Source organism: Opisthocomus hoazin, chromosome 6 (assembly GCF_030867145.1).
Source record: "Opisthocomus hoazin isolate bOpiHoa1 chromosome 6, bOpiHoa1.hap1, whole genome shotgun sequence".
NCBI classification, from domain to species: Eukaryota; Metazoa; Chordata; class Aves; order Opisthocomiformes; family Opisthocomidae; genus Opisthocomus; species Opisthocomus hoazin.
The window spans coordinates 74,986,332-74,998,645 of NC_134419.1; the positions used below are offsets into that span (position 1 = coordinate 74,986,332).

Sequence of the window (12,314 nt, forward strand, 5' to 3'; positions counted from 1 at the left end):
TTGAAATTAGGCAGCCCAGGGGACCACTTCACTTCAGGACTCCTCGATTTTTATTTGGACTTATCTAATACAAAGGAACACAAAAGTAGTCAACTCCAAACCTGCCTGACAAGCACCTTGAGCAGGCAATAGTGTGCCTGAAATGACCACATCAAACCCCTCAAGGTTTTTACTACTATTGTATTTGACCTTTAATTAAAAAACACTTCTAGGCAACATCCAATTTTTGCTGCTCCCTTGAGTGGGTTTCCACTCTACAGGATTTGATGAATTTGAACCTTGTTTCATCCTCTCTGAAATTCTTCAAGGCATGAAAAGAACAGCATGTGGATTACATTTAGATACTTTTTGTTCTTGGTGCCAATTTACCACTACTTGGCCCAGAAGAAATTGTTTAAAGGGTGATAAGGAAAATAAGTCATAAAGCTTCCAGTCGCCTGACTAGAATTCAAGGCAGCATAGCATTGTCCTCAGGGCTACCCAGGGGTCTCCAGAACGAATTGCTGTTGGTGGACCTCAGCGGAACCATCACGACAGCTGCTGCCTTGCCAGCACCAAGCCAGGATTATAGAAATCCCTTAAATTAGGATAAAGCTCAAAATTATGATGAAGACAGGCAAGAAGTGCCAACAATGCTCTCCGCTGCAGCCAGCAGGAACTGAAGATGATCAGCCCTTAGCTTTGTAAAAAGGAAGCCCCAGGTCAACATCCTTAGAGGTGACCCTCCAGAACCAAGCTAAGGCACCTCTCTAGGGCAACAAAGGGAAAAACTGAGTTGCCAACAAAAGCCATTTAGTGGAAAGAGAGGACTGTTTTGCAGTGGAACCAATCCTGCACCTTCCCCACAAGCACTAATCCCTTCAACAAAAGCTGGAAGTAATAAAAAGCTATTCAGGATGCAGTCTGGAACAAATCTACCACGGGGTTTTTTCAGACCGTTAAAATATCTGTCAAGCTAAAAGGACACCAAACGCAGAGTGAAATCTGCTATGCATGCCTTTTACTTAGAAGTACACACAGGGCAAATGGTCAAATGTACCTGTGTACACACGAGTGCTCGCCTCTCCCGAGGACGAGTTGCTCCTCACAGCTACTGAGCCACTTACGGCCTCCGCTGACGTCAAGAGCAGTTGTATTTTCTGGGCAGCCTTGAAAATTACGTTAGGTTTCCTCAACAGCCTCTCTGCTGTCATTTGAAAACCTTGGCCTCTGAAAAACCTATCTGTGACAGAGGCAACGAAAATAAAAAAGCTGAGAAGTATACTTACCATAGTAAATAAAACAGTCCTAAAAGGTTTGCTTTAGTTTTCAATACGCAGGAATGAGAACGGGAAGGTTCAGTTTCCTGTGGAAGGCACTACAGCCACTTCCTGCCTCATCACATCATAATTAACATGCCAGGACAGCTGGACTTTATCAGAATCGTTTCATCAAAAAGCAACAACCTTTGAAGACTATGGCCTTTTGTTTCCATCAGCAAAGGCATAACCAGGCCAATTTCCATTGCTTATCCTTAATAATCGCAGATGTAATTTCTATGTAAATTATCAGTTAAATTGTTTTAGATCTGCAAAGCTCAAACAACGATTCAGGAAACACTTAAAGACTTCTTCTCTTAAAGAGCAGCAACTGGGGACTCTGGCAAGCTCCTAGAGTTCCCCAGCCTCTGTCTAACGTAGGCAGGAGGAGGTGGCAAAGGGCATTTGACCATCACTCAGGAGGAGGTGGCAAAGGGCATTTGACCATCACACACCTCTGCTCCTCACTCACCTTTCAGTCTGTCTTGCAAAAGAGTATCTTAAATTAGATGTGGCCTTTTGAACGTGACAGAAAATCTAGAAGGGGAATGCTGACGGGAAGGCTTAGCAGATGCTAGATACACAAGCTTCAGCGGTTTGCAAAAGCACCACACCAAGTCCCACCCCTAACTTCCACACAGCCCTGATCTTGCCAAATCACAACGCTCTTTCAGCAACGTCGTATTAATCCAACTGAGTTACTATGATGCAATTTTTCATTGAAAACAGACTCCTCGAAGGGATGCGGTGCCACAGCCACGCTTCTGGTTCCAGCTCCTGCCGTCGCACGCTCCAACATTGGGAGGCAGGCTGCCACTCTCCCTGCGCCCACCTGCAGCTTGCAAGAAGCCCCAGCAGTTTGTGGGCACCTTGTCAAGAGCAATCTCATGAGGACTTGGTTGTGCAACGCTCGGCTCGGGAGCAATCTGCATTCTTGCAGTTTCCCCCTCGTCTACACCGTGAGAGCTTGCGCTTTCCCCGCCACCCGAGAGCTTTAAAAGTTTGCACTCCAGAGGCATCTTCCGTTCTGAGTGGGGAAAGTGTGCCCGACCCCGGCTGAAGCACACACCCCACCCCTGGCAGACGGAAACCGTCAATGACCTTTCACCGGCTCCTGAATCAAGATTGATGAACAGTAGCTGAAAGTGATAGCTCCCGTTACAAGAACGTCGTGAGCGTTACAGAGGACACCACTGGGTAGTTCTCCCCATTGTGCAAAGGGGCAGGAATCGTTACCAGGATGTTACAGAGCCTAGTTGCCTTCAGACTAGGTCTTTTTCTCTTTTTTCCTCACTATTGGCACTTCTAGAAGCCATTTGTGCTCACAATGAATCAGCAAAGCCATCAGCACAGATCAGAAGTACAATTGTCTCCACTAACACACCAAAAATATTGCAAGCCCTTTTCTGACCAACACCAATAAAGTTCTAAAGTGATAAAAGACATAGCAATGTTTCCCAAAAGGAATTTCTACCCACGAGTCCTTCCCCGGGGAACGCTAACATTGCCTGAGTTGGTGGGTTTTGCCTAGACAACTTCTTTTAAAAACGGTGTCCCTTTTCCAAAGTCACCAATTATCTTTGCCACCACATTCCTTTGTCAGCGCAGCCTCCAGCTGCTTAATCTCAGCCCCTTCAAGCTGCACCTGTGAATCAGAGCGGGTTAATCACACTAACAGATGGCAGGGGCCAAGCAGGCAGCTAAGAACTTCTATCATTTTAAACAGCATCTAATGTTTCACAGCTTCAGACCAGGGGCAGTCGTATACAACAGTAACTAGCTAGGGGAGCTGAAACCAGGCTCGTACTTTTTCATCTGAGTAAGCGTTTTGAGCATACAGTACAGCTGCCAATTACTAATCAGGCTGAGGAGTAAATCTACTACCTGGCTACTGTATTCAGTAAGTGGCTGACATCTCCCGTGAAGGATTTCTGTGTTCTGCCCGTTATTGACTTTACAAAGCACGAGCGACAGCAAACTAGCAGTCACCGTGGGGAATTTACAACAGTGCATAGGGGCATAAGGAACCAATATGAACTTTACTTTTTTTTTTTCTTAGCAACTGCTCTATTTAGAGCCTATTAATAGCTTTCCAAATTCTCTAAAGGGGATGAAGTTTAACATTCAGATAGGTTTAAGACTCTTTCAGCCCATTTTCATCATGCATAAGTAACATAAAATGTGGTTTTAGTGCTGGACTGCTTTCTTTGCAGCAAACCTTGAGGTCCTTTGCAGACAAAAGAACCTCATTGTCTCCAAATTCATTCTCCCTGGGGAGATTTCTGCCGAGATTAAGGATTGAAGGATTTGCCTCATTACAACTTAATTTTATTTTTAAAGTTTCCATACTGCCTTTTAACAAAGTGAGCTGGATCTTTGTTTCTTCTGTTAAATTTCAGCTCGGGTTCAGGGAAAGTTAGTACATCTGTAAGAGTCTCAACCAGACAAAGACTAACTTCAATTTGGGAAGAAAGGAAACTGCAGAAGAGCTAGCAAGAAGGGAGAAAGAAAGTACAGACCAGTAAAGCGTGTTTAGAAGATTATTAGTTTATTTTTGTTTTCCAAGTTATGAAGTATGTGAAACAGAAAACAGAAAAGGACATAGATGTCACTCTTTGACAGCCCATGCAGTGAACAATCAAGGAGCTCTGAAGGCAGGAGTGCGAAAGACGGGGCATTATTTTCCACGTGGATCTTGCTAGTGACTTCTGGCAGTTCGTTGTTACTTACTCATCTGGTTGCTGTCATTCACAAAGTCCTCGGACCCATCATTGTCATCTTCATCATCCCCAGAAGAAAGAGCATCTGCACATTAAAAATAATCAAGTCTTTAAACCAGCCTATTTTGCAGACAAATAAACGAATATGCTACATCTTAGATTAACTCTCAAGGAGAACAGATGTTATGTTAGTAGTGCAGAAGCTACAGAAAAAGAAAATCCAGCCACAAAATGTGTGTTATTCCTATGAAATTGTAACAAAAAGAGCTAAACATCCTGAAATGCTAGAGTTTCCAAGGGAAGCTTGTTAACTCCAAAAATCTCTTTCCACTTACAATTTTTATTTTTTGTAAAGACATTCAGCTGAGAACAGAGCGTCTCCAGACTGATTTATCACTCTAAACTTAAAGGATGTAGGACACCTCTTTTCCCCTTCTGATGCAGGGGTGAAAAAAATATGTATTCAATTTACTGGCTTTATCGTCATCACAGCGACTCTGCATAATTTAATCCTGTCATAGTGGCATAAAACAGAGGGCTATCCAGCAGCTGTTAATCACTACAGATCCCATGAAGTTAAAGGGCTATATACAAACTGTGCCTGTTTCAGGGTAGGACAAGGGGGAAAATATCTGAAATAACTACAGAACTCAGCTCAACTTGCTGTGCCCGAGAGGACTGTTTCACATTATATCATAATGTGTCTTTATATCACATTTTACAGCTTCTACATGCAAAAACCTATGTTTAACTCACTCACCTGTAACATTTACAATGAAGTACAGGGTATCACTGTCTAGGGTCCTAACAGCAGTGCAAGCATAGAGGCCCGAATCTCTGGGTGTAGCATCCTTAATTTGTAAGTACTCCCCAATAATCACTGTCCTATTGTCGGGCCCCAAAGGGACCCCATCCTTAGTCCAACTGATCATGACGGCGTCTTTCAATTGACAGCGCAACTCAAGCGGTTCTCCTGGAAGTGCTGAATATACATCTGGCTGAGAGATTTGGTATTTGGTTGGCGGCTCTGTGAAGGTGGAAGGAAAGGAGGAAAAAGAAGAAAGAGAAGGGAAAGGAGAGAATTTCCAACAAAAGTCAATGAAGGCCCTTTCATCCACAGAAATCAAATTATGTTCAATAAAAAAGCTGCATCCAGATTAGCCCAGCGATCTGTCTCGTAAAACTGAACCATACACAGGTATGGGATAGGCTTTATTTTCAAGATGTTAACCACAAACAAAGCTCATTCCCTTTCGATCGGTGTCTCGGCATGTGCCTTGTCCCAAGTGTCACCCAAAAGCACAACCCTTCTCACCGGTCACAGCGAGTCAACTCTGGAGAGACGAGTGCTGCCAACCTGGGGGCTTCAAAGAATTTGGAGGTGCCAGGAAGAGTTCAAAAACCACAGCCAGTTTAATATCTTAGCATTGTGTCTATAATGTTGTCAAACAAATACTTGTCTTTCCCTATCTGATTTTGTAAGTTGTTTTTTTTTTACCAAAAAAAAAACCCACACCAAAAAAACACAACAATGAAACCTGAAAAGACCTGTGTTGGAAGAAAAGTACAACAAAAAAACCCCTTCACTAGCTAAGCTAGTAAACACAAGTTCCTACAAACAGCATATAGGATGTCCTTTATTTTTCTCCCTGCACCCTTCCCAAAGTCTCTACATTTGCCTTGTACACTGCCAACTCTGCTGCCAGTGACAGTAACTTTTTCCTTTGACTTTTTTTTGTTTTATTTCTTATTTCACAGCCTCTCCTGAGCAGAACAGAGCAGAAACCTGGAACACAAGCAAAGCTTTCAAAGTCACAGCGTACACAGAAGTTCAAAACAAAACGGCTCATCCATCAGGTCCCTTTTGTAACCAACAAGAAGAATGTCAAACCACAGTCTTTTTCCGACAAAACATCATTGGAAAACTACATCTGCCTATAGTTACTGGGGCTTCATCACCCCCTTCCAAGGCTGGCTCTCAGCAGGGGAGAGGGAATGGCAGCCCGGGGCACTGGGGACGTCTCCACAGGCACAGGGTGGAGGGACCCCACACACACCTACAATTCACTCTGGCTGTGCCAGATATAGGGACTGCTTTTGTAACTGATTTCTCCCTGCAACCACAACATCCCTCTCCCACCAGACTCTTGGCTTCACCAAGGACGGCATGGAAAGTAAATAAAGGAAAGCAGCGTGAAGGCGTCTTCTGCAAGGAGGGTCACGTCGCACAGACAGCTGCTCCCCGGCACACATCCTTCCCTGAGCGGGCACCAGCTGTGCACCACTGTGTGCACGCATCAATAAAACACACACCTCTCTCTGTTTGTCTGGGAGTCCGAGGGAATATTAAAATAGGCGACACCTCGGTGTCCACCCTTGCTTCTAAGAATATCGAAACCCTGAAACGCGTGTTCCTCACCCTTGGGGCACGGTATTGTCATTTCTTGTATCGCACTTTCAACAGAGAATTCCAAAACAAGCATCCCATCTGAGCTAGCCCATGGACGGGAGTCTGGAAACGCTGAAGTTCTGTCAGCAGTTCAGTTTTAGGTCACCCTGAGAGGAGCAGAGAGTTGGCCTTGATGATCCTTGTGGGTCTTTTCTAACTAGAGATGTTCTATGATTCTGTGAGTACCAGAAGTGGCCACCACAGTGGGACACTCATGTATTTAAATATCAGGTTATACTGATGAGCTTGAAAATGGCGTGCCCAATTTCTCCTCCCGCTCATCCTGGAATCATGTGATTCCAGGGAGTTCAGGGGGAGTTTGCCTGCAGCAAAGGGAAAACAGATCCAGGACTGTGCCCTTGTGAAGCAAGCAAAGCTTCTCCTGGCTCTTCCCCTAGGGCAGACATGGATTTTTCAAGCAACAGATCTGACACATGCATCACACCAAGATGGCAGCCAGGAGAAACACATAAAACCATCTAAACAAGACCAATTACAGAGCCTGTAAAGATTCTTGGATTTAGATTTTATAACAAGGTCTCAACTTTCTAGTGTGCAAAGTTCCATCTCAAAGTCTAGGACAAGCTACAATACAGCTTTATACTCCTCTCCTAAACTAATTCAGCCTTGCTGACGCAGTCAAGAATCGACAGATCTGCAATGCTGTTAGAAATCTAATTTCCAGAAGAAGCATGGGGCATGGGCTCCTTTCTACGTATATTTCATATCAATAATGAGTATATTTGCGTATGCTTGAGATTTTTTTTAATTCTGAATCCACTCTCAAATTAAAAAAAAAAAACTAGCTGAAGCCAGCTAGCTAATTTACTTTGAAGTTTTTAAGTCGTCTTTGTAATGCTCTACCTGCAAAGAAAATTTCTTTTACAGTGTTCACACTGTGCCAGCAATGTACTGGAGTCTAAAAATGTCTTTGTTTAAACTTTTTAAAAGCCACCATGGGTGACGATAACTCAACCCTCATTTAAGTGCATGAGTGGCTCTCGCTGAAGAGCCCCAGGGAACTCGCAGGATGGTCACAGAAGTTGCAGCGTCCTCCTGGGCTGATCGGTTCCTCACATACAACTACAAGGAAAATTATTTCCTACCTCCCATTCTTGATTTCACCTCTTTTTAAACTACTATCCCCAAATTTACACTGAGTCTTTCAACACAAATCCAAATCCAAACTCAAGAGCAGTAATTTATTTCAAAATTACAAAAACTCCTTTCACAAGGAAAATTACTTGTATACTGAAGGAAAAACAAGTTTCAGATAGGTATTAGTGATTGGGAAATATTCTCCTCCTCCATTTCTTTCTCTCTAGAGTATCAAGGAAGATCCAGCACAAAGTGTTGTCACGAAATAATGAAGTCATGTTTGGAAACCGTGAGTTATTTCAGGTAAGCCTTTGTGTTGCCAGACTAGAATGTAGCAGCACTTAAGACTGTCACATTTTATAATGTTTGCCTATAAACTTTTTCCAGTGTGGGTTTGAAATGGTGCCCAAAAGCAAACAGAGAACAGGTGGGATTCCGAGGCATGAGTCCGCCCAACAGCTTCGCTGCAAAACTCCACCAGTTTAAACTGTTCAAAACTTCCCGGCAGCACGCGAACCACCTACGCTGCAAAGCCAGCTCTCTCTCCAGGATTTTTACACCGTTCTGGAATTTCGGGACGCATTTTGAACTGATGTGCTCGCTGTACCATCAAATCAACGGTTCCCCTGAGGCCGACATCAGGATTCTTTCCCCATTTCCACATCTTTTGAGCGCACCAGAGAAATAAGGCTGCAAGTTTGCTCGGCCCTCACTTATCTCCACCCTCTGGTGTTTTCAGCAGCATCCTCCCAAATTCTCCCTTGGTGAAACAGCTACACGGGAGAAGGAGGAGTGAGCCCTGCAGAGCCTGCAGCACCAAGCAAGGCTTGATGATCTGGTATCACGTCCATGCTCCTTCAGCCCTCTCCGAAGCTCTGCCTTGAGCCTGTCGCCTTCAGCCATCCCTGTCAGCCTGTAAATCAGCCCTTTGCCAGGCAAGCCCTGCACGGCTGCAGGAAGGCGGCAGGGGATTCCTTCCTTTCTAAGCAAGTTTGCCTGCAAATCCTATAATTGTGGCAGGGGTTCCTATTGCAAAGGTGCTTTACCTGACGTGAATAACGCCTGTCTATCAATCACCCCTTAAAAAACAAACAAGCAACAAAGGCATGTGTAAAATTCCTGGTGGTGTTCTTAAACACTGGGGGACAAGGGCGGGCGTGTTTCTTCTGCTGTTGTCTGCTCTCAGCTACGTCCTTATTTGTGAGAGCAGTGCACACAATGTATTTTAACTTTATAGGTGTAGCTATTAAACAATACCACCATGCAAGACCAAGCTGCTGTTAAATAAACAGACGTGAACTTTTTCTTTGCCTGCTCATACAGTCTCGCAGCACAGTTTATGCCACCCAGCCATCAAATGGAGTAAACACTGTTTGTATAAAAGCCGTGACCACAATAGAGGACTGGGGACATTCTGAATGTGCTATTTCAGATTATGATGAGATATGCAATTATATTCCACATCATGCTTCTATTCAAGATTCGGTCACTGAAATGAGAGATTTTTACTTCCTTAGGTTTTAAATTATTATTATTTGCCTCCATTTATTAAAATGTTAACAAAGAGCTGCTTATCTTAAGGCTTAAGGCATTTAGTTACTTAGTTACAGAGCCAAATAATTAAACAATCAGCTAATAGCTAACCCCAGCAAAGATTCTCACACAACTCTCCATAACACAAAAGCCTCAGACCCCATCAAGCCACTTTCATTTCAAAAGGCTTTAGTAAATAACTAAACACTCACCATAGCGTGCCCAGAAGGGTCAACAGACCTGACCTGTCAAGAATCCAAGAGGCTCATTGCAAAACTGAATGCCCCCACAGGGAACACCAGGCTGCCAACCACCACCACTCCTCCTGCTTCTCCTACCCCTACTCCTGGTTTTCCTGTCAGCAACAAAGATGCAGTAAGACCACACTGGATGGACAACACCGAACAGGGATGGGCAACTATGCCTGAAGCAGAATAGCCACAGCCCCGTGACTTTAAGCCGAAGCCAAGCCTTCATGCTTTCTTCAGGAGTCAGCCTCTGCAGGACCAGGTATCAGCAGCCAGGGCTGCAGCCGTCCCTCCCACCTCCCAGCTACGAGCTGATGGGCTTCTCCCTCAATTTCAGTTGCTAGGCTAATATTTAGAGTAGCTCCATGAACTCTTCCGATGATGGATGATAAACTCTGCCTACAAAAGAAACAGCCACCAGTCTAAAAATGCAAAGAATCATTCCTGGCCACGGCAACTATCTCCCATTAGTTAACGGCAAACCAAGGCCACAAAGGCGAAGCACGTCTCCTTATACAAAGAGGGACAAAACAGTGTTTCCAACTTATCCACCCGCTTCTCCAAAATCACTGGATTCCTGCTGTCTTATTTGTACTGCGTTTCCGTCAGCTAGCTGCCAGCTATGACCAGCTCTGCCTCCGCCAGGCATAATCAGGACATCTCTCTGTTCTGATCAAACACTTTTCTTTCCAAGTTACTACAGTTCTTTCTATAATTTTGAAACACCAAAAAAAAAAAAAAAATTCCTTGCCACTGAACAACACTCCAAAGCGAAGGAATTATTTCCTCCTCTAATGCATAAAAGCATTAATTGTTTGAATCTGACGAAAAAGATCTAGGCCTTGTAGAAAACCTTCATCAAATACAAAGCATCAAAGAGATATCTGCGATAGTTCCAAACATAAATATGTGGCAGGTTGTAAGTCTCCACTTGTTCCGTTAAAACACACTCCTGGGCTGCTCTGTTTGAAAGCAATGACTTGCACAAAACATTAAGCAGCAAACACTCCAAAATAAATTGAGATATTGTTTCCTGGCACCTTCTTTAACCCTGTTATCCCTATTCTGTAAGGACCTAGTCATCTGAGGGGTACAAGAGATGAAACTAGACCCAAAAAAAAGATTTATCTGAGGAACAGAAAGAATCCTTTTGCCCTGGAAGTAAAAATTTGCAGAACACAGTACGTGTTGCCACATAATACATGCCTGGTACTCTAGCAAGCGTAGAGCTTCCAGCCACACTGACCCGCTGGAGCATGGACCTCCAACACCATGTCAACTCCTATTGAGCGTTACATATACTAAGATCATAAAAAAAGTGAATCTCCTCCAGTTGAAATACTTGCCAATGTCATCACGGGTAAGGGAAAATATTACACTCCACTAACTTGTTTTCCTAAGCTTTGAAGACTTAGAAAAATAAATAATTCTGGTGACCAGCAAAGAGTTTCACCGCTTGCAGGACCCCTTGGCCAAGAAAAAAGCTCTGCATGTGCACCTAACGGTTATCCCCACATGATTATCTCTGTCTGACTTGTGTAATGCTCTTTGGCAGATGAGCAATTATGGAACTGCAGCTGCTTGAGGTAACTATGCCCGAGCAGCGTTCGGCCCTGGCTACAGACACAAGGGCCTCGTAACACCCAGCAGAAGAGAGCAGTGGGGGCAAACCGCATGAGGTCCCCCGCTACGTTGGCACGTCGGCTGACATGAGGTGCGATGCATGAACTATTCCAGTGTGGCTTTGATGGCTGCAAAGTAGTTGGGTTGATGTGTCTCACCTTGTGGTTAAAGGAAGACGATTCCTTCTCAAAAGAAGAAAAAATAAAGTTGTGCTTGTCTAGGCTTCATGAAGAGATTAAAAATTCCTACAACTTGTAGCCTGCTTGCTCCTACCTGTCTTTATAGCTGCGATCGTTGAGTTATGGCTGCACAACCACTCAACATGTGTCAAAAACGCCAAGTATCACATGCTCATGGGCTTGGCTGTGTGCTTTATGCTTTTGGAAGCCAAGCCAGGGAAGACTCGGAGCATGCCAAGTTCAAAGTAAACAGCAGAGCGACCAGCAAGGCCACCTCCTGCTGCTGGGAACTACCCTGCAACTCCTTCCTGTTTGTCCCCATTCTTCACGATCTGCACCTTACAGGACGAAGGCTTCTTTATACAACAGTCACCGTAGAATTTATGTCCAGATACAGGACAGAGCAAGGCATAGTAGAGCATCAGTGTATCTTCTGCACAAAACCTTCATAACCAGGAAGGGAGAAAGCACCCCCAAGCTTAAGCAGCCCCACCAAAACTCCTAAAATTATTGTGCTGCCTTTTATAATCTCATCAGCATGATGAGAAACTACAGGCCATCTTCAGGATTTGAACCTTTGGTTCCAGGTACCAAATCTTGACCATTTCTGTTCAAGCCGTAAGCTCCATCAGCTGCCTAACGTAAGAGAGTGATAGTCTCTGTGCTAGTGCAACAGAAACCTAACACAGATGTAACACAATCTCAAAAATAATTAACTGCTCTTCAAACTCATTACAGAACAGTCTTCTCATGTAATCTATTATACAATGCAAAGGGGAAATGTATCACCTTTTGCCAGAACCTCAAATGAAAAGCTGAAAAGAAAAATAACCTTCTCTCTCTAAAAAGCAGAATCCAAGACTAGGATCATTTTCTCATTATTTCTACTTTCAGCAACAGCAGAACCTCAAATCTTCCTGACTCTGTTCTGCACATAACCAAGTGGCAGAGCAATGGAACCAACTCCTGTTGTCCAACTTAGCATTAAAGGCTGCTTGGGAAAGGCTCCATATAAGATATACAGCCTCGGGAAAAGGTATGAGCACGTGTATTTAGTCGTAAAGGGTTTTTCTTGGGTTTAATACTTTCTTGCATCTATTCCAATCTGTAGTTTTTTTCAGGTTCTTTATTTGCATTTCAAGAGCAACAGAAAAACATAACAGAAC

At 43.9% G+C, this 12,314-nt stretch overlaps 1 protein-coding gene across 8 annotated transcripts in view; it reads right to left on the reverse strand.

Annotated features, from left to right (window-relative positions):
- The window catches only part of FGFR2 (fibroblast growth factor receptor 2), a 90,389-nt gene that overhangs the window by 65,460 nt on the left and 12,615 nt on the right, over nt 1–12,314 (reverse strand). For 4 of the 8 annotated variants that reach the window (XM_075423850.1, XM_075423847.1, XM_075423855.1 and 1 more), the window contains exons 3-4: nt 4,779–5,045; nt 4,029–4,103 (exon numbers count right to left, since the gene is read on the reverse strand). The exons of 2 other annotated variants lie outside the window; for them this stretch is intronic. In XM_075423850.1, the coding sequence (XP_075279965.1) occupies nt 4,029–4,103; nt 4,779–5,045 (342 nt within the window). The remainder of the gene's footprint in view (nt 1–4,028; nt 4,104–4,778; nt 5,046–12,314) is intronic. 2 more of the 8 variants (XM_075423852.1, XM_075423851.1) reach the window with 1 other exon arrangement.